Source organism: Megalobrama amblycephala, linkage group LG3 (assembly GCF_018812025.1).
Source record: "Megalobrama amblycephala isolate DHTTF-2021 linkage group LG3, ASM1881202v1, whole genome shotgun sequence".
Lineage (NCBI taxonomy): Eukaryota > Metazoa > Chordata > Actinopteri > Cypriniformes > Xenocyprididae > Megalobrama > Megalobrama amblycephala.
Genome location: NC_063046.1, coordinates 5,048,078 through 5,072,489, shown reverse-complemented (window position 1 = coordinate 5,072,489; position 24,412 = coordinate 5,048,078). Strand labels below are relative to the sequence as shown.

Below are 24,412 nucleotides of genomic sequence, written 5' to 3'. Positions count from 1 at the left end.
ATGCATTGCAGGAGAACAACAACTGATTTTGTTCATAATAATTTCAGGTCCTAATATATGTTAATTCTATGTACTGTGAACACATTCCAAATTTGAATTACATTTGTGCATTTTTGGATGTTTTTTCCTTTTCCATTTTCAATAATTTGATGTCTCCTTTTTGCTTATTGCATAATTTGTTAGCTTTTTGATTGCCTGCATCTTTTATCAGGTGTGAAGATTTATTATGTGATTATAAATGCTGTAAAAATGTAATTTAGTTTCTTTCTCTCACCTGTTTCAGAATGGTTTCTCTCATCGAAGGGTCAGTCAAATCATTGCTGGAGGTAAACTGCATTTTTACAAATGATCTTTTTAAATCAGGTCCTAAAAAACCAAAGTTATACATGTAATACATAGAACATCTACTTTAATTAATAACGAAATATTAGAATTATGATTTGGACCCTACACATTTCCATTTATTAAAACATATCCCTACTCCTCAATGTGTCTTGTTGACAAAAAAATATCATGATGTGAAGACATTAGTATCTGATATTATAAACCAATATTACTGATTTACCTTCCCCATACACCTTTACCTCACAGAGAGTGAGTGTCTTCATGTCTCCAGGAATGACCAGATTCACATAACGTCCTTCCATCCCATTACATGAGTAGTTGTAGGACTCTCCTGCTGGAATAGCAGGAATAACAGCACATCTACAGACAGAGAGAAACTAATGAAGGATATGAAGATACTCATATATTCACATTTGTACTCAAGCTCTCATCTTCTTTCAACCTCAAGAGTCTCACATGGGGTTGTTGCTGCCGTTATTCTCCAAAGAGTTTCCGATGCGAATCTCTGCTCCGTTTATTCGTTCGGCACAGCAGTCTTTTCTGTTAGTAATGACCACTTTACTAACTCTGTAAATATGACGCAGATCCAGCCTCCACCATGGGTTATTCTCATTAAGGGTTGACGAGCATCCCGTGTACAACTGCTGGAGACCTCGATCAATGGCCTTTTCAGCAAACCTGTCCCAAGAGGTTGATGACTGTGTAGCAGCTCCATCTGCTGCCAGATTTTCTAGAAAATGGCATTAATGCAGAGGGTTTGTAGCAAAGTGGAAGATTATTAGCAAACAATGACTTGAGGTGAAGTGAGTCATTTCTGCTAGAGGTCAATCCATATATCGCTTTTGCCAATACATCAGCACTGACAACAGATTTCTGGAACTATCGTTATCTGCAATAATCCACACCATAGATTTTCCTGGTTGTGTCTGTTGCGGGAGCGGCTGAGAAGGGTCTGCTCTAGAGTCTTTGACCTCTAGAGGCAAAATAAAAACTATCACTGAAGCCTTGTGGTGTTTGTTTTGACATGTGATGCTACACATCAGATGCAGATTTAAAACTTTGAAATATATAGTCATATTTGAAAATAATTAATTTGTTGACTAGGTGCTGCATTAGCAGAGAACAGCAGTTTGCCAACAAGGCTGAGTAGATGTTCACATTGGTACATTAAGTGATTAGAGCAATGTGACAAAAATACATGCAAATCCAAAACAAATGTTTAAATGTTGTGATTGTTACAGTCTATTTGCATTAATTTATATCCAGCTGGGTATGTTTATGCATTTGAAGCTAATGATGTGAGAACAACAGTTCTTTTAACTTGAGCGCCATGTTTTGTAGAAGTCATGTACATGACACTGCAAAAGACGTGCAACTATTAATTATGTTACCCTGTTGAAATATATTCTTTAGTATAAGATATACAAGTTTGAATAAATAATTTCATAATTAATAAATAACATTTTTGTTAAAAAAAGTTATGATTTTGCTAAATGAGAGAAATGCCTATTGAGTAGTGTTCATGGTTTACTGTATACAGCATTTAAAATGATAAATATTTGTTGGGTAATAATACAGTGGCAAGAAAAGTGTGTCAACTCTTGCAGAATCTGTGAAAATGTGAATAATTTTAACAAAATAAGAGAGATCATACAAAATGCATGTCATTTTTTGTTTAGTACTGTCCTGAGTAAGATATTTTATATAAAAGATGTTTGCATTTAGTTCACAAGACAAAACAATAGCTGAATTTATTAAAATAACCCCGTTCATAAGTATTTGAACCATTGATTCTCAGTACTGTGTGTGGTTACCTGGATGATCTATGACTGTTTGTTTGTTTTGTGATGGTTGTTCATGAGTCTCTTGTTTGTCCTGAGCAGAAGGAAACAAGATGCATTAAAAACTTTTGAACAGGATGAGGATGTCACAATTTTTCTTATTTTGTTTAAATATCGTTGTTTTTCATTTAGTACTGCCCTTCGGAAGCAACAGCAGATACTTGCATGTTTCCTGGAAGAAAAATTAAGCACAATTTACCTTGATATTTTAATTCAAAAGTTTTCACCCCCCGGCTCTTAATGCATCATGTTTCCTTCTGGAGCATCAGTGAATGTTTGAACCTTTTTTAATAGTTGAGTTTGAGTCCCTCAGTTGTTCTCAGTGTGAAAAGATGAATCTCAAAATCATTCAGTCACTGCTGGAAAGGGTTCAAATATGCAAAAATGCTTGAAAACTGATGAATCTGCAGGAGCTGGAGGATTTTTCTGAAGAACAGAGCTCAGTTTAACTGCTCAGAACAAACAAGAGACTCATGAACAACCATCATAAAACAAACAAACGGTCGTGGATCATCCAGGTAACCACACACAGTATTGAGAATCAATGGTTCACATACTTATGAATGGGGTTATTTTAATAAATTCAGCTATTGTTTTGTCTTGTGAACTAAATGCAAACATCTTTTATGTAAAATATCTTACTCAGGACAGTACTAAACAAAAAAATAACATGCATTTTGTATGATCTCTCTTATTTTATTAAAATTATTCGCATTTTCACAGATTCTGCAAGTGGTTCACATACTTTTTCTTGTCACTGTATATGTGAAAATGCTTTAAAGATGCCTGTAAGAATAGGAAGAAAGAGTTACACAAATGTTTTGTGAATTTATTTTATTTCTGAAAGTTTTGTGTATGAAGTGCAAGTCAAGCTACAAGGAAGTGAGAGACGAACGCGGGTGGTTCGAGGAAAGAAAATATACGGTGACTGTTAAGGTAATGCACCAGATAAGAAAAGTGTTCAACAAGGACTCTTATACAAGACTTTAATGGTGATAGTTCTGTCTGTGTGAGTGGTAAACTCATAACAGTAAGACAATAAGTTTAAGTTTAGTGGCTAGTGTTTTGCATGGACTTTGTTAACAAGCTAGCGGCCAGCGACCTCGATTAGTTAAGCCTGTGTGGAAATGTGAGACCGACGATGATCAAAGACCCTGACGGAGCCGGATAGCGTTATCGAGTGGTGGACTTTGCTGAGATTGTCAACCATGTGAATCTTCTCTTCAACCGCAAATCCTCTCATCCTGTCTTCTGTTGCTGACGCTTTTGATCCTGTGCGCGTTAGGTTACATTCACATTGAGTAAAGGTACCATTTTTTGTTTGGCCTGTGTGGTGAAGCAGCCATTTGGTTTAAAGTACACATGAAATCAAAATCGACCCTATTAACTTTACTAGTGCATATTACTAGTAAACATATTACTAGTCTTGTTGTTTATCGCGGTAATCTTTAATCAAAATCTGAAAAGTTATTTCCGGTCTTGAATGGTGTTCCTTCCCTGATAACGTCAGTTTGACGGCTTGGGTTGAAAACGCTTAAATCACTCCCCTCCAACCGTTAGTCTGCTATGAGTGAGAGATGGAGAGGAGGAGCGCTAAAGTAAAACAAAGTAAAACTCTGTAAAACTCGCTAAAGTGAATCTAAAACGATTCATACTTCAAATGAAAAATATGCCCTTGATATGGTATTATTGAACATAATGCTTTGCAACAATACATTACCTGCCAAATATCCATAGACTTCAACCTCACAAAGAGTAAGAACCTTCTGATCTTCAGGAACATAAACAATCACATAACGTCCCTCCATCCCATTACATGAGTAGTTGTAGGACTCTCCTGCTGGAATAGCAGGAATAACAGCACATCTACAGACAGAGAGAGAAACGGATGAAGGAGATCAAGATTGTCGTATCTTCACATTCAAATTAATCCTTCACATTTGTGGAGGTCTCACATGGGATTGTTGCTGCCGTTGTTCTCCAAAAGGTTTCCGATGCGAATCTCCGCTCCGTTTATTTGTTCTGCAAAATTGTCATTTCTATTAGTGAGGATCACTTCTCTAACTCTGTACACATCACGCAGATCCAGCCTCCACCACGGGTTATTCTCATTAAGGGTTGATGAACATGATGTATTCAACTGCTGGAGACCTCGATTACTGTCAATGGCTTTTTCTGCAAACCAGCCTGCAAATGTTGATGACTGTGTAGCGGCTCCTCCTACTGCCCGATTTCCTGGGAAAATATTATAACCTATCGTGACCCATCATTATGCACAATTTGAACAAGCACTTGTGTGAATGAGATTTGAAAGCAACAGCAGAGAAGATGATTAATGAACAACCACTTCAGGTGAAGTGAGTCATTTCTACATCAACTACTGTCAACAAACAAGCAGAATTATAAACACAATGACATTGTCTAACAACATCCTTAACAACTATATTGACAATAATTAGACACTACTCTAGTACCTCAAAATTAATGCCTCAATAACCTGGCTGGAAAAACCAGCTAACAAAAAAAAAACATGTTCTAAGAATGTTTTGCTAATGTTTCCATTAAGTTATGAAAACATTATATTTGAATGTTCTCTGAATATTCCAAAAGGTCCAAATGTTTAAAAAAAAAAAAAAATTCTCTGAATATTCTGAAACAAGCAGTAACTGTCAGGTTTCTGGTGTGTTCTAGTCAAAACACATGAGGAAGTACTGATTCAAAGTCTTTAATAAGTAAATCAAATGCAGGGGATCACTGGAGAAAAAAAAAATAGCGTGAAAACACTCTACATTTAGAAAACATGGAACAAAGAACAGAGGAAACTAAGGTTTTAAATTAATGGGTAAATGAGGAAACTAAATGAACAAGAGGTGAACTACAACTAGTGACTAACTGGCACACGCAAGGAAACTAGGTGAATGTACAAATGGCAGGGAATAGGAAAAGAACAGAACCAAACCAGAATGAAACTAAACAGACATAGAAATACACTGTAAAACTCTAGCTGAGGAGGGAAGGTGAGGGCTCTGCAGGAGGTCGCAGAGCAGGTGAAGGGCAGGTATCCAGGAGAGATGACAGAGGAGATGAAGGTGGGAGGAGACAGGTAGGAGCAAGGAGCAGGAGTAGCAAGACAGGGATGATGGCCCACACCGGAGTTAAGGGAGAAGGAGCCATGATGGGGGCTTGGCTGATGAAACAAAGGGGACGACTGACGGAGACAAAGCTGATGGAAGTGGAGACCCAGGTGAAGACAGAGAGCTGATGGGACCACACGACGCCAATGGCTCTGGAGACCGAGGTGCAGCCACAACGACGGGCATCTGAGGTGGAGCAAGGGTACCAGTGGACTGAGGCAGAGTCAGTGGGACTGAGGACCAAGGCGTAGCCCGACAGAGCCAAAGGTGTGGAGGGATGAAGCACAGCTGAAGGATGTCTGACGTCCGTGGCGCAGGCAGAGTGATGTCTGACCAAGGCACAGCTGGAGGGACGAGGGAGCCCAGTGGAGCTGCAAGGACGATGGTCCCAGGTGGAGTCAAGGGAGAGTGGAGCCGATTGGTCGATGAGCCGAGGTGGAGTGAAGGGCTCAGCGGCTGGAGGTGGAGCCAGGGGATCCTTGTGCTGAGGGGGAGCTGGAGACTGGAAGACCCGAGGCAGATCCGCGGGTCTTCCAGTCTCCAGAGTGGACTCCAGAGTGGAGTCAGAGGAGGAGTCGAGGGACTTAAGGGAAACAGCGGAGACTGGGCAGAGGAACTGCCTGCTATTGGAAGAAGAGGTGGGAGATGGAGGCTTGATGGGATCCTAGGAAACACTTGGATCTGGGTGGAACCAGCGGAGACACAGGAGACTTCGAGCTGGGCAGAACCAGCAAAGACAGGAGAAATAGAGAAATATCCTCCTCCATTTCCTCATAAATACAACTGCAGCTCACCCTCAATGGCAGGAATGTGGAAAGGTCTTTCCTCCATGCCCACAAACTCCACAAGTACACCTGCTGGTATTGCTGGCTCACGCACAGTGTTGGGCAGATTTGGAAATGGTGAACGCAGACCCGCAGTTTACCAGTACTTCTTCCACAAGCTCAGCGAATGTCCCCCGAGAAATACGTTACAATAACATCCAAAAACCGGAATTCAAAAAATGTTCCATAAACAATGTATACTTTTTTTTTTTTGTGCTAATGTTTTGAGAACATTATTAAAGACCAGATAACTCTGAACAAACATTGTATTAATGCCACTGGAAGAAAGTTGGCTTATAACTTTAACGTCCTTGCACCATAAAAGCCTAGCTTAGGATTGAAGGTGGTTGCTCTGCAGGACGATGCAGAGCAGGTGAAGGGCAGGAACCAAGGCAGATGACAGAGGGAGAGACCAGGATGGTGATGAAGGTGGGAGGAGACAGGGAGGAGCAAGGAGCAGGAGTAGCCAGCCAGGGACCCAGAGCTCAGCCAGGATGATAGCTCATGGTGGAGTTGAGGGAGAAGGAGCTATGATGGGGGCTTGGCTGATGAAACAAGGGGGACAACTGATGGAGACTGAGCTGATGGAGACTAAGCTGATGGAAGTGGAGACCCAGGTGAAGATGGAGACCTGATGAGACCTGTCTCCAACAGATCTGATTTTTCACCTAAAATTGGCCAGGTAGAGCTCTAGGACTGCCCTCAGTCCACTCTCAGTAAATTTGGTCCCCGACCTTGGGTTCACCCAAACCCACTACTTTCTGTAGTCCCCAACTGCAATGGATTACTAATGTCCCACATTAGTCACCACAGAGTTTCAACCATCATGGATCACTCCCCACTCTAACTTTAATTTTTTGTCTGTTACCAGAGAAATTTGAAGATTTTAAAATGCATGAAATCAGTCAGGAATAAAGAGAGGGTGCATAAAAGATTGATATAAAATGCATTTTAAAATAACCAATATCTCCATCTTCAATAACACCCATTTAAAATGAAAATTAAGTTTCAATTAGCACTGAGGACTTTAACAGTGGTTAACTTATGCAATTAACTATTTAACATGATGAAAAATCAACACAAGCCCCTCAATTATCAGATTAATATGATGCCAGAAAAGCTTGAATACTGGTTTGGAAGGACATGAGCATAAATAAAGTACAGTATAACAATTTTGACTTTTTTTTTTTTTTTTTTTGGTGAACTATGGCTTTAAAGTAAGTTTTTGACAAGTATTTATTGCATTCAATATTCAAAAAGTGCTCTACAGCAATGAATTACCTGCCAAATACCCGTAGACTCCAACTTCACAAAGACTAAGAATCTTATCATTTCCAGGAATATGAACAACCACATAACGTCCCACCATCCCACTGCATGAGAAAGTTGCCGTGGCACTGGCTGCAAGAGTGGAAATTTCACCACATCTACAGACAGAGAGATCATCTGTTATCAGTTTCTGTTCATCTTCAGTCACATTAATCAAAACAGTCAAAGAAATTCTCACATGGGGTTGCTGTAAATGTCAAGGAAGGTCCCGACACGAATCACTGCCCCATTTATCCTTGAAGTGCTGGTCGCTCTGTTAGTGATGGTCACTCTGTTCACTCTGTATACCTTCAGTAGATCCACTCTCCACCACGGGTTGGTCTCTGGGTTAGTGTGTGTATAACTGGCGGGCAAACCATCAAGAGCATTTCCAGATACATGGTTGTTGTAAACTGATGTGTAAGGACTTAGCCTATTTATTAGCTCAATTTAATTGTTACAGGGAATAAGAATTGAATCAACTGTAAATGATTCACTGTAAATGATTCAGAATTAATATTTAACACTTCATCAATTATTCGTCCAGCGAAAATTGAGGTTAGAGTATTTTACCAATTCTGGATAAAATATTATTCTGCGGCCAACAGTAACAATATTTTATTATGATTATTGTTATTATTGTAATTATTATATTATAAGCAAGAGGTAACTTTTAGGATCTTTTAAGTTTAAGGCAGTAATTTGATACACAGCACAAGAAACTCGTATATGTGAAAAATCAAAACAAGATTTATTGACTACTTCTAATGATTACAGAAAACTAAGGCTAAACACACACACACACACATACATACATGCACACACATTCGCGGAGTTGATGAGTTATGAAAAGTCCCAAGTTCAGTGCTAACTTAACTCATAACCTGAGGAAAATCACAAAAGCAGAGCTTTGGCTTGATTCTTTAGGTTTAAAGGAGTTTCACCAGTTCCCAGCAAGAGAGAGAGAAGTTTGCTTGTACCTGCGTTTGCTGTGACAGCTGAGGTAATCGGGTTGTTCCGTGACTCGTGTACAGCGGAATCCCGTTCTGGATTGGCTGTCTTTCAGGTGACGTCTTCTCGGGAAAGCCCTTCGTTGGGCTGCGCGGAAGCTTTGAAGAAGGTTATTGGCTGGTGAAACGCGCTGTTCTGAGAGTCTGGCTGGAGCGGCTCTCTTCTTTGGAGACTTTGGTCAAAAGGTTTAACGGAGTGTTTCAGGGTTCGGGATGTGACGGCTGTTGCGGCTCGTGGATGAAGATAGTCAGCGACTGTCAGATGGAAATCAGCCACGGCAGTTAGATGGGTTCTTCAACCCTTCTTCAGCGTATCGATTCTTTGACGTATCTTTTACATATCTTTTGACAACTGGCTATTGGGAAAGCATAGTTTTAAAGGAGCAATTTGGGTCCATCCTTCAGATGCGATCCTCCAATGAGACGTTGCTACGGAGATTAGACACGCCTCGTCTATTGTCCATTGATCACACCGCGTGATATCTGCAGAACGTTCTCCTGTTTGATTAACACTTTATAAAGTTTCTTAATATTTTCCTGATACTGAATTTCAATGTTTCATTCACACAGAATTACAGAGAATTATAAACTCTGTATTTAGAGCTCAAACATGGCACACTTCTTACACACACATATTACGAGACTGACCTAATTAAAACAATGATTACAATAATGCATTTGAAGAAAACCCACATATTGAATACATTGAATAGACATGTTAGTAATTACATCATGGCATGTATTATTCTGTATATAGTTTAAAATGATTTCTTAATGATGGTCCATTCGAAGTTCATTGCACAGTTTTCGAGCATAGTTTAAACTTTGACCGGAGTCACGAGTGACCGGGTCAGGATGGATTGCTCAATACAAGGGAGGTATTGATAGGACAGATTCGTCTTCAAATCCGTTGATGGGTGTTTTCCTGTTCCGTCCGCTAATACAAGAGGGTTTTGTGAGAGAATCAATAGATTTAATGTGATCAGATCCACGTGATGGGTTCTGATTAGTTTATTGCTGATGAGCTAATAAGTCCTTTAGACAGAGTCCTTTGTTAAAAGAAGTCACGTCATCACTTCAGGAAATGGATCTTTTTGGACCAAATGAAGCTTTGTTCAATCATGCCTCTGGCTGATGAAGCCATTTGGTAACGTCTGTCGAACGAGTCCCTACAGAGTCCCCCTTTTGCTTGGCGAGGTTCCTGGTGCGAACGTCGGCAGGCACTGGAACAAGAGGCAGAGAGAGAGAACAGACAAACACAAAACACAAACAACGCTTCCCTCACTTGGCTGAATCCTGGTGAAGGACTTGGGTATCTTGGAGTAAACGGGTTAGGAACACTTCAACTAACATAGGGGTGTGTTGTTTAAGATCAGTTGTGATTGGGTGGTTTCGACTAATCTAATTGTCAGTGGTTCGACGAGGAGGTAGAGGCGTAATTTCAATCAGGTTGGTTGAGTTCTCGGGTTCAGGTTCTTGGTCAGTTTTATCACGTCGGAAAATGCGCGGGACGCCCGACGTGCATCGATCAAAAGACTCTTGCACGGCGTTCACCCGTTTGTGCAGGATGAAGGCCAGTGTCAAGGTCACAATATATCCTACAATAGTAGGGATGCAAAGCGCTGTGTCAGCAGCAGACCAAGACCGAACGAATGGCATGCCAGCGGGCGGAAGGCGGGCTATAACTTCTAAGGCCGTCTCAACAGGGGTCAGATCAATAAGTTGCGTTCCTTCCTCCCTGATCCTTTCTTCCGATTCTGGATCGAGGACGAAGGAATGCTGTTTGAAGTACGGTGAGATTTCAAGTTCAGCCTGACACTCATCGTCGTGATACACTGCAAGATTGTCAATATGGAGGATCGAGCCCTTAGGGACATTGATCCAGAGAGTTTGGTTAGGCAGGATAATGTGTGTGGCAGCTAGTGTCGGGTCTAATTGATTCTAGGCCGCAGATGCCCTCGGTATTATCAAATACGAATGGTTTACTCGGGCAAAGGTAATGAATGTCTTCAATGAGCGTACGCGTTTTAGGTTTGGGGCCTGGTACAACTGTTCGTTGTTATCGTGGTACGCCACGACCTCAGGAGTGTGTACTTTGACATAGGTGTTCCCTTGCCAAAATCAAACATTCACAACATCTTTGAGCCGGTAAATATTTTTAGAGTCGATAATGGGTAAGCTGAGGAGGAAGACTGATGATAGCGAAAGAGGAAAAAGAAAGCATGAGGAGAGAGACAAAAGAAAACACAAAGAGACACAAGGACACTGAGTTTACTAGAGCAAAGTGAGTGTCACGTGTGAAGCGACTCCTTTCTACTAGAGGTTGTTCCTAGCAGTGCTGTGGAGGAGCATGTGTAAGTGTTGTGTAAAACAAAACCAAAAAAACTTTCCCTAGAATGACAAAGTCATTAGTGTGGTGTAGAGTAGGGGATTGTCGGTCTGTGTCAGTGGGTTTGAACCTCCCCCTTTTCCTGTCGGTTGGAACCTTGGTGCCTCTTTATCTGGTTCCGATGGACCCATCGAAGGACAGGCTCATTGCGGCCTTGTCTGATTTTGATTCGGTAGGCGACAGGCGAGAGCTTGTCCACAATCTCATGTGGTCCTGTCCAGTGAGGTAGGAATTTCTTTGACAGGCGATGGGGAGCTTTCTGCCTTGGCTGGGCAAAGCTGTAGTACCACACTTTGTCTCCGACATCGAGTTCTTGGTAAGCGGCCTTTTTGTCGTAGTAGGCTTTACGACCTTCCGCACTTCTCTGGAGGTTTTGTTGTGCGAAGGCGAAAGTCGCTCTCAGGTGCTGATGCAACTCTTCCAGATACTGGTGAGTGGTGTAGGCGGTGACAAGGTTCATGTCACCAGGTTGGTACAGCAGGTGTAGCGGTAGTGTCATTTGTCGCCCTGTCATCATTTCGAATGGGGCTACTCCGGTAGACCGGTGAGGGGTGGCCCTGATGGCCATCAGTACCAGAGGGAGCTTGATATCCCAATCCTTTTGGTTGGCGGACACATACTTCTTCAACATGCTTGCCACTGTCTTGTTGGCCCGTTCGACCTGCCCTGAGGAAATTGGATGATGGCTTATGTGAAGCTTGGCCTGTATGCCCAGGAGTTTCCATACATCCTGTATAACCTCAGCGGTGAAGTGGGTTCCTCGGTCAGAGTTGACTCTTAGAGGCAGTCCAAATCTTGAGAAGATGTGGTTCATTAACAGGCAGGCTGTTGTTTCTGCTGTATCGTTGGGAGCTGGGAGACACTCTACCCACTTTGTGAATTCGCAAACCACGGTGAGGAAGTATTTGTTACCCCGTGTTGACCGTGGCAGGGGTCCTACCCAATCTATTTGGAGGTCAGACCATGGGAAGGTCATTCCTTTCCGTTGTAGTGGTGCTCTGTGGTTTGGGTTTGCCGGTTGGAACTGGCAACACACCAGGCATCCTTTTACATATTCCGTCACATCTTGCTGCATGCCCGGCCAATATGCTACTTGTTTGAGCGTTTCATAGGTGGCCTTGGCGCCATGGTGTCCAGCGCATGGTGCATCGTGGGCGTGTGTCAGCATTATCCCCCTTTGGCTCTGAGGAACTACAAGCTTTGGCGCAGTTAGGGGCTCAGGGACATATGTGAGAACGCCGTCCTTGAGATGCAGCATGTGCTTGATTGAGTGAAGGTGGCGGAGATCAGAGGAATTGGATAGGTCGGAGGTGGAAATGGGATGAGTTATTGGGTCGGAAATGTGAGCGATAATGGTTTGCAGCGTTGGATCCGACGCTTGGAGGGTGCGGAGATCATCCGCAGTGAACTGAGGTGAGAGTTCAACATGGGAGGAGGCGGGGGTTTGCGCGCCAATGGCGTGCTGGCGGCGGGTTATGGCTGCAACTGAAGGGTTGGGTGGGAGGGATGGGAATTTCCAAGGCTCTCCATGTGATGCACCTGCTTTGGCAAGGGCATCGGTTTGGTCATTGAGATCTTTGTCTTGCCCTGGTTGGCGTGAATGACCACGGACCTTTTTCCAGTAGATGATCATGTCATGTGTGGTGACAATGGCATCGCATGCTTGGAAAAGTTCCTGATGTTTGACAGGCTTGTTGTTAGCTGTCTTGAATCCGTTCTGTTTCCATCCAGCTAGATGGCATGTGAAACTTAGACGGGCATAGTTCGAGTCAGTACATATCAGGAGTTCTTTGATGTTGTGGGAGGCGGCCAGTTGTAGGGTGATGAGGATGGCTGCTATCTCTGCATATTGAGATGAGTGAGGGCCTAACTTGAACTGTTGTGGTGGGCAAGGGTCATTGTTGAGCCAGACCACGCCTGCTCCCGCTTTCAAGTTGCCTTGTTGATTGTAGGAGCAGCCATCGACATATGCTGTGGGCATGCCTTCACACACATTCTCCTCGAAGTACCTATAGTTTGTCAGTTGCGGTGGTGCCGGTTCTTTGGCTTCTCCTGAGGTATTCAGCGTGTCTGTTGAACAGCTCTGACAGGCTGCTAGCCCGTTTCCCAGTGAGGATTTGTGGTTTTGGGCATATCTTGCCTCGACGTCTCGTCCTTGGAGCGTCATTAACCATGTAGCTATGCGGGCGTTGGTTACCACGCCATCCCTGATTCGTTGGCTGTTGAGGAAGGTCACTGGTTGGTGACACGTTTCAATGATAACCTTCTGAGCTCCAATGTAGTTGGAGAAACGCTGAATGGCCCATACAGTGCAAAGCAAGGCTTTTTCGCAGTCTGAGTATTTGCATTCTGGGGGAAGCAAGGTTTTGCTGGCGTAAGCGACCACCCGTTTGTCTTTGTCGTGGAGCTGGTACAGACCTGCACTGAGGCAATGATTGGAGAATCCAGCTTCCAGATAGAATTCTTTTCCTGGGTCGGGGTAGGCCAGGCATGGGGCGGAGCACAGGCGTTGTTTGAGCTCGCTCATGGCTGTGTCCTGGGCTTCCGACCAAACAAAGGGTTCGTCCTTCTTCAGGAGGGAAGTCAGTGGTCGTGCGATGTCAGCATAGTTCTCGATGAACTGTCGTGAGTAGTTGCACACTCCCAGAAAGCTTCGTAGCTCAGAGATGTTAGTGGGCGTCTTTATGTTTTGTATTGCTTGTGTACGGCTGGACTGCGGCTCAATGCCGCCTCGTCCGACGAGCAAGCCAACATAATTTACCTTGGTTTTACACCATTGTCCTTTGTGGAGGGCAATTTTCGCTCCTGCTGTTGTCAGCTGGTTCAGGACATGGTCGATTTCTTTGAGGTGGTCTGCCACATTGTTGCTTTTCATAAGGATATCGTCAACATAAATGAGGTTGCCTCTGGCTCTGGCATCGGGGCAAGCTTTGTTCAGAAAGATGTTGAATTCAGCTGGGGAGTTGGCATAGCCGAAGGGGCACCTTGTGAAGGTGAATTGTCGATTGCCAAAGGTGAACGCCAACTTGTGTTGGTCATCCGGGTGGACAGGGATTGTCCAAAATCCTGAGGCGACGTCCAGTGTGGATAGGATCGTGGAGCCTTTGATTTTGGGAATCTCTTGGTCCAATTGAGTCATAGGCCATCGCGATAAGGGAACTTGCTGGTTCAATTTGCGATAGTCAATGGTGGGCCGCCATTTGCCGTTTGGCTTTAGGACTGGCCATATCGGGGCGGAGTAGGTGCTGTTGCAGGGTCGGATGACCCCCTTTTGTAGCATGGAGTCAATGATATCTTGCACTGATTCGTATGATGCTATCGGAATCTTGTACTGCCGCACAAATGTCGGTGGCGCATTTGGGTGAGTTGGGATGCGCACCATGTGGATATCAGTCAGGCCACAGTCCAGGGAATCCTTTGCGAAGGAGTCCTTGTATTTGCACAGAACTTCTTTGAGTCCTTGGCGATCCATTTCACTGTGGAGGGCATCCGCCTCGCTTAGGATTTGTTGGACTTGTGCATTGAACCCAGCATAGGGTTCCTCTGAGTCTTTTGAGGGACTGTGGGCCTTGACAGTCAGTTCTACAGGTGACTCTGTTGCAGTCTGTGTTGACACAGCGTAGACAGCGAGGTGAGTGTCATCTGTAAGTTCTGATCGGCAGACACTTTCTTTAGGCACCGGCAGAATAGAAGTGATGGTGATGATCTCATGGGGCTTTGTGCAAGTTACGGTGTTGTGGCATTCATCTGACATTAGTTCAACTGGTATGTGGCCGATGACAGGAACTGTCAGTTCAAAGTCATGGAACGCCTGGTTGATGAGCCATCCCAGGTGACTGGCTTTTGGCACATTGATGTCTTTGGCCGTACAGTTGTTGAACAACACATACACAGCACGAGATGACACTTCTATGAGAGGTGTGGCTTCCAAGGTCAGTCCTAGTTTTAGGCAGGTCCTGGAAGGTTGGAAGAAGCCTAGCTTACTGTTAAGGGTCTGGCCAGGTCGCATGTTGAGGCGGACACTGACACTCTTGCTGTAAGCGGGGATTGTGGCTTCTTGCTCGTTGATCATGGCGCATGCATCTGGTATTGTTTGCCCAGATCGAAGATTCTTGAGGTTGACTGAAGATGTCAATTGGTGTGACAAGGGAGCCCATATGACGTCATTCACGGTGTCAACGCAGGCGTTGAGACGGACCATGATGTCTGCTCCTATGTAGATGTCATGAAGCAGGTTGGGGACAACCAAGAAGTAGTGACTCAAGAGTCTGTCGTTCCATCGTATGTCTGCAGCACAGACAATCTTGGAGGTAGCCATGGTTGTTGACCATGGATTGAGAGGGAAGCGGCTATGCTTCGAGACGTGTGGTATGCTCTGATTTGTCTGCTTCAATGTTCTGAAGAGCTTCAGGCTGATAGCTGAGTTTTCAGCCCACAGGGCTAATGCTGCATCAGGCACTGATGTGTCTTGGACATTTATGGCAGTCATGATTCGGAGGGAACCTGAGTCTGACGCTTGCAGTGAGCAGAGGAATGGGTCTTGGTTCTTGTTGCTTGACGTGGAACTTGCTCTTGACTTTGAACTTGCATCGTCAGTCAGTGGATGGGGGGCGGTGTCTGTGGCTTGACACTGCAATTCGTTCAGGTTTACTGACTGGAGGGGCAGAGGCTCACGGACTTGTGTCCATATCTTCAGGTGTTTGAAGTCTATTAAGGGTTCAAAGCGGTTAAGCAGGTCTTTCCCAATGAGGAGAGGATATGTGTTGAGTGGTGAGACGTATACTGGGTGAACAAGGTTCATTGGTCCCACTGTTAGGTGAATTGGGGCCACATGTTTTAGTTGTAGGCCTGTGTGGGAATATGCTTGGAGGTTCAGCTCACACCTTTGAAGTTTGAAGGTTCCGTTAGACCTCTTTGTTCTGTTCGTTGCGAGACCCGAAGTATGCTAGCCTTAGTCGGCTATAGAAGACTTGAGGAGTTTCGTGACGACCTTGTTTTGTTTCCAGGGCAGCCACTAGTCCTCGTTCTGACTCAGGGTCGGCAAACTCTCTGATGAGAGCTTCTCGGAGCAGGTGGTAATCAGTCTTTGTGTGGGCAGGCTGCCGGTCCAGGAAGCTGCGCACTTCAGAGCTGGATGTGGCTCTGAGCAAATAAAGTCTATCTTTGTCAGTGACATTGGGTCTCATTTCCAGATGGAAGTCAATATCTTGCAGATAACTCTGAACATTTGGACTACCTGGCACATTTGGAGTGAATTTGCCAATGTTTCTAGCAAGCTTGTCAAGGTCTCTGAGGTCCAAGCCATGAGATGATCTGTAGCTGGCTGGAGCACGTTCTTTTAGCTTAGCGGGGAGGTAGGATTCTTCGGAGGGAGCAGGTGACTGTTTTGGCACTGCCCCCTTCTGATCATGTGCCAGTCCAGGAACAGGGGAGCCGGTCCTGCTTGGCAAAGGTGAAATCGGTGTCCGACGTGTTCTTGACGGCTCACAGCGCAATTCATATGCATGCTTGAGTTCCTCTTTAATACTGTCAGACTCTTCTTTGATGTAGTCAAGCTGTTGTTTTAGGCGGCTGACCTCATTTCTTGACTCATTCAGGTGAGTTTCGAGAGCTTTAATTCGGCTGTTCTTGTCTCTGAAGTCAGTCTTTGCTTTTTCCAGTAGCTGTTCTGCGTATTGTAGCTTGTCGGAGAGGTCAGCGTAGTCTGCTCTGCCTCGTTCCATTTCTTGCGTAGTAGCTGCTAGGGTCTCTTTTAGCCTGTTGATCTCCTCTTTGGCGCCTTGTTCCACTTCATCAGGCCCTTCTCGTCGTTCCTGAGCCTCCAGCTCCAGCTGTTCGATGCGTCGTTGTGCATGTGTCAGCTCCTGCTGGCGATGGGCGGCTTGCCTGTCGCTCAGTTTGAGGGTGGCGATGAGTGTGTGGCTTAAGGAGCCGGTGATCTTGGCTAGTTCTTTGTGACTGTAGCTCTGGCTTGGGTCCTGTTTCATGAGGCTTGCTATGTTGTCATCCAGCTGGTCCTGTGTCTGATGCTTTAGTGTTTCAGCGGCCTTAGGTAGGAGGCTGTCTGTTACAACACTTAGCCAGGTCTCCAGATCCTTCCAGTGTCCAGCAGGGTCTGTTGTGCGAGACATGTTTGGCACCGCGAGGGAGATCTAAACCCGAAACTGACACAGACCTTGAAGAAAAGAACAAAACAAAACACAACAAAACAAAACAAACAAGCAGGGCAAATCAAAGGTGTAAGTGTGCAATGTCAACTGTGAGTTAATGGGAATGAGTAATGAGTGTGTAAATGTGCAGGTAAGACTGGTTCTCGACTGTGGTCCTCTCGTGGATGTGCTTCTAACTCGGAGTCTCTGCGGAAAGAATCAGTAAGCACACACAGGTAGCACAGCTAGAGAACAGCAGAAGAAAAGAATAGCATGAAACAAACAGAATAGCATTTAGCAAAGAGCAGAATAATAATGGGGTGCTTCCAGTTTCCCTATAAAATGAAGTTTTGTCTTTAACACTGTTTGCAGAATGAGTTTTGTAAAATTTAATTTTAGAAGGATGGTTCTAGACAGGGGTTTTGAAAAGGATTTCAAAGTACCAGGACTGTGATTGTTATTAAAATTCCCTTCGGGGCGAAAGAAAAACAATAACAATGACAGTATTGGTTTCTCAGCTATAGGATTGACAACCATGCACCACTTAAAGCGTTTCTAGACGCGTGCTCTGGGTTTATGGACGCCTAACAGTCTCCTTGTTGACCTGCTCGAGCCTAGGCTGGGTAGGATAACAGGATGAGGAGGGAAGGTAAAGTGAGTGTCATACTATTTTAAAAGAAGTGTTCCGTTTCCCAAATATTTGTTAAATATTTCTCAAACACTCTGCTTTTATGACTTTCACAGGTACAAATCCAAAAACCAGCAGAAGTAGTCAAACCAGAAGAGGACAGCTGAGAGAGAGAGAGAGAGAGAGAGAGAGAGAGAGAGAGAGAGAGAGAAGAAGAAAGAGAGTGAAGTTTTGCTCCCAAAATTTGGAAAAATTACAGGGTTGACAGAGTGGTGGCGCTAGGGAGTCGCTACACCTAGGGGGTTAGCTTGCTGCTCTAGCAGGACAAGTTAACTGACCCAAGTATTGAGGGAGACCCCAAAATTTTCCTTTAAATAAATGAATTAAATCAAAGACTGAGGGAGTGAAAGTCTGAGACTAAACTTTATTTTAAATGAAATTTTGAATTCAAATTTGGAAGTTGTGAATTAAAATCGTAATGGGTTCAGCATTAAACATTGAGAGCAATTATAATCAAATTAATCAATCAAGTATCATCTGAATTAGGGAAGCCCAAATCCTAATTAATGACTAATGAAATTAAAATTTCAAAGCAATAATGATTAGTTAATGATTAAAATTGCCAGATGTTTGTAAGCAACTACCATTAAATTAATCCACAAATATCCATACCATATGAAAGCTAAACTGAAATTGATTATGAACTTGATTTTCAATTAAAATTGAAATCGAATTAAAGTTTCCAATCAAAAATTCATATTCCCAGATGTCATTAAAGTCAATAAGAGCAATTACAAATAACATAAAATGTCATTAAAAGTAATTAGGACGATTGCTACTAAAACAAAACAGTGTTTAACTGACAAGAGTAAATTTAGGAGAGAGAACTCTCAAACAAATGATATTAAAAACCAGGTTTATTAAATTTAACATTTGTCACGTTCTCTCAAATGGGAGGAGATGAGAAAAGGTAAGATGTGTAAATTAGACAGAGAGGGAGGTGAAAGCACTAGAGTGAATTACAGTTCAGTAAGAAAGAAGTCATTCCAACATTGCAACATTGCATTCAGACCACAAAATGCTATGCTAGCCACTAGCCCTTTAGCAATGCTACTAGCTTTACATAGACTGTAATGCAACCGCGCTAGTTTTAGCTAGCTCAGCTTGTGCTAAGCTTTGTTTACACACAGTTGAATATGGCGCTGGCAGACTGCGCATGCGCACTTAAAGGTTGCCCCGGGAAAGGTTTCTTAGGGCTTCCGGGTTACAGCTGTCACTGTCGTGGTGACCGTGACGCACAACAAAAGAATAGGCTACGCTTGTTCTATACTCTTTGCACACAGATAACGAACATACAAAATCACATTAATCATTGAACTGACGGCGCAGTTCTCAATGACAATGAACCATTCAGCTTCTCATGTTTCCGAGCTGAACAACCCCCACACGTTAGAGTGAGGCACATTAATCCACAGATTTTTCTGCAATTAATAATAGTAACATTACTGAGATCTCGGCGATCTGAATCGTTCGTGTCAGTTTCTGGACACGCAACAACATGCAGGATTTACTGCAACAATACTTGATCAAGAATTTTCAAAATAATCCCATTCAAATCAAACTCAGACACGTATAGTGTTTAGAGTATTAATATCTCACGAATGAGCGGATATAGGCGGCACATTAGGTAGCTACTCTCTAATGTGACCATGCAGGGATTTTAGCTTAGTTGAAATAACATTGGAACACGCAATATTATCCACTATAGCTAAGGCCTTAAAGAACAAAGCAAGGAACACGCTCACTCTGTCCTGGTGCGCTCTCAGGCGACTTTCCTTTTGTCTTGGCAGACAATCTTAGATTCATTTACTGCAGTTTTAACAGCAACAACAACAACAAAAAAAACGTACAGACAAACAACTCGAGTTCAGATTTCATTCATCCACAGCGCCTTATGTGCAATCATTGTTATGACAATCAAAAAGCTCGTTTCTGTTTCTAATCTATCTTCCGGATCAAGAAAAGATACAATCACACAAGTTACTTGTTTTGTGTACAAATTAGATTAAACTGCACGAATTTTTCTCCACCATTATGTAAGGACTTAGCCTATTTATTAGCTCAATTTAATTGTTACAGGGAATAAGAATTGAATCAACTGTAAATGATTCACTGTAAATGATTCAGGATTAATATTTAACACTTCATCAATTATTCGTCCAGCGAAAATTGAGGTTAGAGTATTTTACCAATTCTGGACAAAATATTATTCTGCGGCCAACAGTAACAATATTTTATTATGATTATTGTTATTATTGTAATTATTATATTATAAGCAAGAGGTAACTTTTAGGATCTTTTAAGTTTAAGGCAGTAATTTGATACACAGCACAAGAAACTCGTATATGTGAAAAATCAAAACAAGATTTATTGACTACTTCTAATGATTACAGAAAACTAAGGCTAAACACACACACACACACATACATACATGTACACACATTCGCGGAGTTGATGAGTTATGAAAAGTCCCAAGTTCAGTGCTAACTTAACTCATAACCTGAGGAAAATCACAAAAGCAGAGCTTTGGCTTGATTCTTTAGGTTTAAAGGAGTTTCACCAGTTCCCAGCAAGAGAGAGAGAAGTTTGCTTGTACCTGCGTTTGCTGTGACAGCTGAGGTAATCGGGTTGTTCCGTGACTCGTGTACAGCGGAATCCCGTTCTGGATTGGCTGTCTTTCAGGTGACGTCTTCTCGGGAAAGCCCTTCGTTGGGCTGCGCGGAAGCTTTGAAGAAGGTTATTGGCTGGTGAAACGCGCTGTTCTGAGAGTCTGGCTGGAGCGGCTCTCTTCTTTGGAGACTTTGGTCAAAAGGTTTAACGGAGTGTTTCAGGGTTCGGGATGTGACGGCTGTTGCGGCTCGTGGATGAAGATAGTCAGCGACTGTCAGATGGAAATCAGCCACGGCAGTTAGATGGGTTCTTCAACCCTTCTTCAGCGTATCGATTCTTTGACGTATCTTTTACATATCTTTTGACCACTGGCTATTGGGAAAGCATAGTTTTAAAGGAGCAATTTGGGTCCATCCTTCAGATGCGATCCTCCAATGAGACGTTGCTACGGAGATTAGACACGCCTCGTCTATTGTCCATTGATCACACCGCGTGATATCTGCAGAACGTTCTCCTGTTTGATTAACACTTTATAAAGTTTCTTAATATTTTCCTGATACTGAATTTCAATGTTTCATTCACACAGAATTACAGAGAATTATAAACTCTGTATTTAGAGCTCAAACATGGCACACTTCTTACACACACATATTACGAGACTGACCTAATTAAAACAATGATTACAATAATGCATTTGAAGAAAACCCACATATTGAATACATTGAATAGACATGTTAGTAATTACATCATGGCATGTATTATTCTGTATATAGTTTAAAATGATTTCTTAATGATGGTCCATTCGAAGTTCATTGCACAGTTTTCGAGCATAGTTTAAACTTTGACCGGAGTCACGAGTGACCGGGTCAGGATGGATTGCTCAATACAAGGGAGGTATTGATAGGACAGATTCGTCTTCAAATCCGTTGATGGGTGTTTTCCTGTTCCGTCCGCTAATACAAGAGGGTTTTGTGAGAGAATCAATAGATTTAATGTGATCAGATCCACGTGATGGGTTCTGATTAGTTTATTGCTGATGAGCTAATAAGTCCTTTAGACAGAGTCCTTTGTTAAAAGAAGTCACGTCATCACTTCAGGAAATGGATCTTTTTGGACCAAATGAAGCTTTGTTCAATCATGCCTCTGGCTGATGAAGCCATTTGGTAACGTCTGTCGAACGAGTCCCTACACCATTAACAGGTAACAATCATCCAACAACGAAGCGTAGCGAACAGCAGCAAGAAATAGCCAAGAGAATCAGAGAAGCGCGACAGGTGCACGAGCAATCAGAGCGAACGCCAAGAGAAATGACAAACAGCTGAAGCCAATATACAATGAAAGGAGAAAGGAGAAAATGAGGAGCAAATCAAACCTGGCTCATGACAGTACCCCCTCCCCCGATGAGTGCCCCCCTGGCGCTCCCAAGGAAGAAGACCGGCGAGAGCATAGGAAGTCCTCCATGAGCGAGTGGTCCAGGACATCCCGGGCTGGAATCCAGCTTCTCTCCTCGGGACCGTAACCCTCCCAATCAACCAAGTACTGATGACCACGCCCTTGCTGGCGCACGTCCAGCACATTCCTAAACCTATAGACAAGGGAACCTTCAACAAGAACAGAACAATGGGTGGGTCGGGCAGGAGCGCGAATAACCGGCTTAATGCAAGAAACATGGAACACCGGATGAGCGCGTCACAAGTTGGGAGGTAATTTGAGTTTGACGGCTGCAGGACTTAGAACGTTAACAATAGGAAAGGGACTGATGAAGCGTGGCACCAACTTACGAGAAGCGCACTGTAGGGGTAAATCTCATGTGGAAAGCCACACTATCTGACCACAGACATATCTGGGTGCTTTGACATGACGGCGATTGGCGGTGCAACGTGTGCGTTCTCTGTTTCGGCACAAAGCAGCTCTAACAGGTCTCCAGGTGCGCTGGCAATGTCAAATGAATGCTTGGACTGAGGGGACAGAGGCCTGTCTCTTGGGAGAAGAACAGAGGCGTCTGGTACCCGAGGAAAGACTGAAAGGGTGAAAGCCCTGTGGCTGACGAGGGAAGTGAATTATGTGTGTATTCGACCCACGGCAATTGCTCGCTCCACGATGAGGGGTTACGAAAAGCCAGAGTGTGGAGCATACGACCCAGAATCTGGTTAGTGCGTTCTGCCTGGCCATTAGTCTGAGAATGGAACCCTGACGACAAGCTGGCCGAAGCGCCAATTTGGTGACAAAATTGCTTCCTAAATAAAAACGCAAATCGAGCCCCCCTATCAGATACAATATCAGTAGAGAGACCATGTAGACGGAAAACGTGTTCGATGCCTAACTGGGCAGTTTAGAGAGCGGAACAAAGTGGGCGGCTTTAGAAAAGTGATCAACGACAGTCAGAATGACAGTATTGTCGGCAGACGAAGGAAGCCCCATCACGAAATCCATTGTGATATGAGACCAAGGGTGAAACGGAATAGGAAGAGGTCGAAGCAGTCCCGCGGGAGGAGAACTACTCGACTTTGTCTGAGCGCAAATGGCACAAGAAGCCATGAACCGACGCACATCCCGAGTAAGAGTGGGCCACCAAAATCGTTGGCTAATGGCCGCGAGAGTTCCTCTTACTCCAGGATGAACTACTAATTTAGAAGAATACCCCCAGCGAAGGACTGCACGACGGACGGATTTAGGGACAAATAACGAATCTTGGGGGTATTGACGAGGAACAGAAACATATACCCCAGACCATGCCCCCAACCACACAACCCTCCGGTAGAATAGTCTCAGGGGTGGAGGCACTCTCCGAGTTACCGAATTGGCGAGAGGTGCATCGGGTTTAGTATTTTTAACGCCGGGACGAAAAGAAATAGTGAAATTGAAGCGTCCAAAAAAGTGCCCAACGAGCTAGCAAGCATTTAGTCTCTTTGCTGTCTGAATGTACTCTAGATTTTTGTGATTAGCCCATACTACAAACAGAATAGAGGTACCCTCTAACCAATGTCGCCATTTTTCCAGGGCCAATCGAACGGCAAGGAATTCATGATTGCCAATGTCTTAGTTACGCTCGGCCGGCAAGAGTCGAGGGGAGAAATAAGCACACAGATGGACCTTCTCATCAAGCAGCAAGCGCTGAGAAAGCACAGCACCGACAGCCACATCAGAGGCATCAACCTCGATGATAAATTGCCTCTTGGGGTCAGGAGTAATTAGAATGGGGGCTGTGGTGAACAGCTCCTTGAGTTTATCGAACGCGAGTTGTGCGGTTTCGGACCAAATGAAATGAGTCTTGGACGAGGTGAGAGCTGTCAGCGGAGCAGCAACATGACTAAAATTTTTGATAAACCGACGATAAAAGTTTGCAAACCTCAAAAATCATTGGAGTGCAACTCGGGAGTCGGGAAAGGGCCATTCAATGATAGCACGCACCTTGGCAGGGTCCATACTGATTCCATCAGCTGACACAACCGAGCCAAGGAACATTACCGATGGGACATGAAAAGCGCATTTCTCAGCCTTTACAAAGATGCAGTTTTCATACACCTGGAGAGAGGGTGAGAAAATCAGAATATCATCCAGATAGACAAAAACAAAGATGTTGAGCATGTCCCTCAAGATGTTGTTTACTAGGGCTTGAAAAACAGCCGGTGCGTTGACAAGGCCGAACCGAAGAATCCGATATTCAAAGTGGCCTAAGTGGGTATTAAACGCCGTCTTCCATTCGTCGCCCTCCTTTATTCAAACTACATGGTAAGCATTACGGAGATCTAGCTTCATGAAAATCTTAGCTCCCTGCAAGATCTCGAAAGCCGACAACATAAGAGGCAAGGGATAACGCTTCTTGAATATTATGTCGTTAAGCCCCCTATAATCTATGCAGGGACGCAAGGACCCGTCCTTCTTTTTTACGAACAAAAACTCCACACCGACAGGCGAGGTAGACAGAACAATAGTACCGGCTGCGAGGCTCTCAGTGAGGTATTTCTCAAGAGCCTCACATTCAAGAGCGGATAAAGAGTACAAATCACCAGGTTCTTCCTGAAAAACAGAAACAGAAGAGACAGCAGGAACAGCAGACACAAGACAATGGTCATAACACGACACTTTCCAGTACATGATGGTCCCCTCGGCC

General features: G+C 43.8%; 1 protein-coding gene across 1 annotated transcript; it reads right to left on the bottom strand.

Moving 5' to 3' along the window:
* Positions 1 to 300: 300 nt before the first annotated feature.
* On the bottom strand, positions 301 to 6,087 carry LOC125263964. Its single transcript, XM_048183165.1, has 7 exons — positions 5,996 to 6,087; positions 5,427 to 5,943; positions 5,166 to 5,373; positions 4,142 to 4,439; positions 3,907 to 4,052; positions 802 to 1,075; positions 301 to 705 (listed from the first exon to the last, which is right to left on the bottom strand). The coding sequence occupies exons 1-7, from the start codon at positions 6,085 to 6,087 to the stop codon at positions 528 to 530; spliced, it is 1,713 nt and encodes a 570-aa protein (XP_048039122.1). The 3' UTR covers positions 301 to 527.
* Positions 6,088 to 24,412: the final 18,325 nt, after the last annotated feature.

Bases quoted from the DNA above. Each gene is read 5' to 3' on its own strand.
- LOC125263964 (XM_048183165.1), bottom strand. From the start codon at position 6,087: ATGGAGGAGGATATTTCTCTATTTCTCCTGTCTTTGCTGGTTCTGCCC. The intron at 4,053-4,141 runs GTGAGACCTCCA...CTCTGTCTGTAG, and splicing joins AACGGCAGCAACAATCCCAT to ATGTGCTGTTATTCCTGCTA. The intron at 1,076-3,906 runs GTAATGTATTGT...GCCATTTTCTAG, and splicing joins AGTCTATGGATATTTGGCAG to AAAATCTGGCAGCAGATGGA.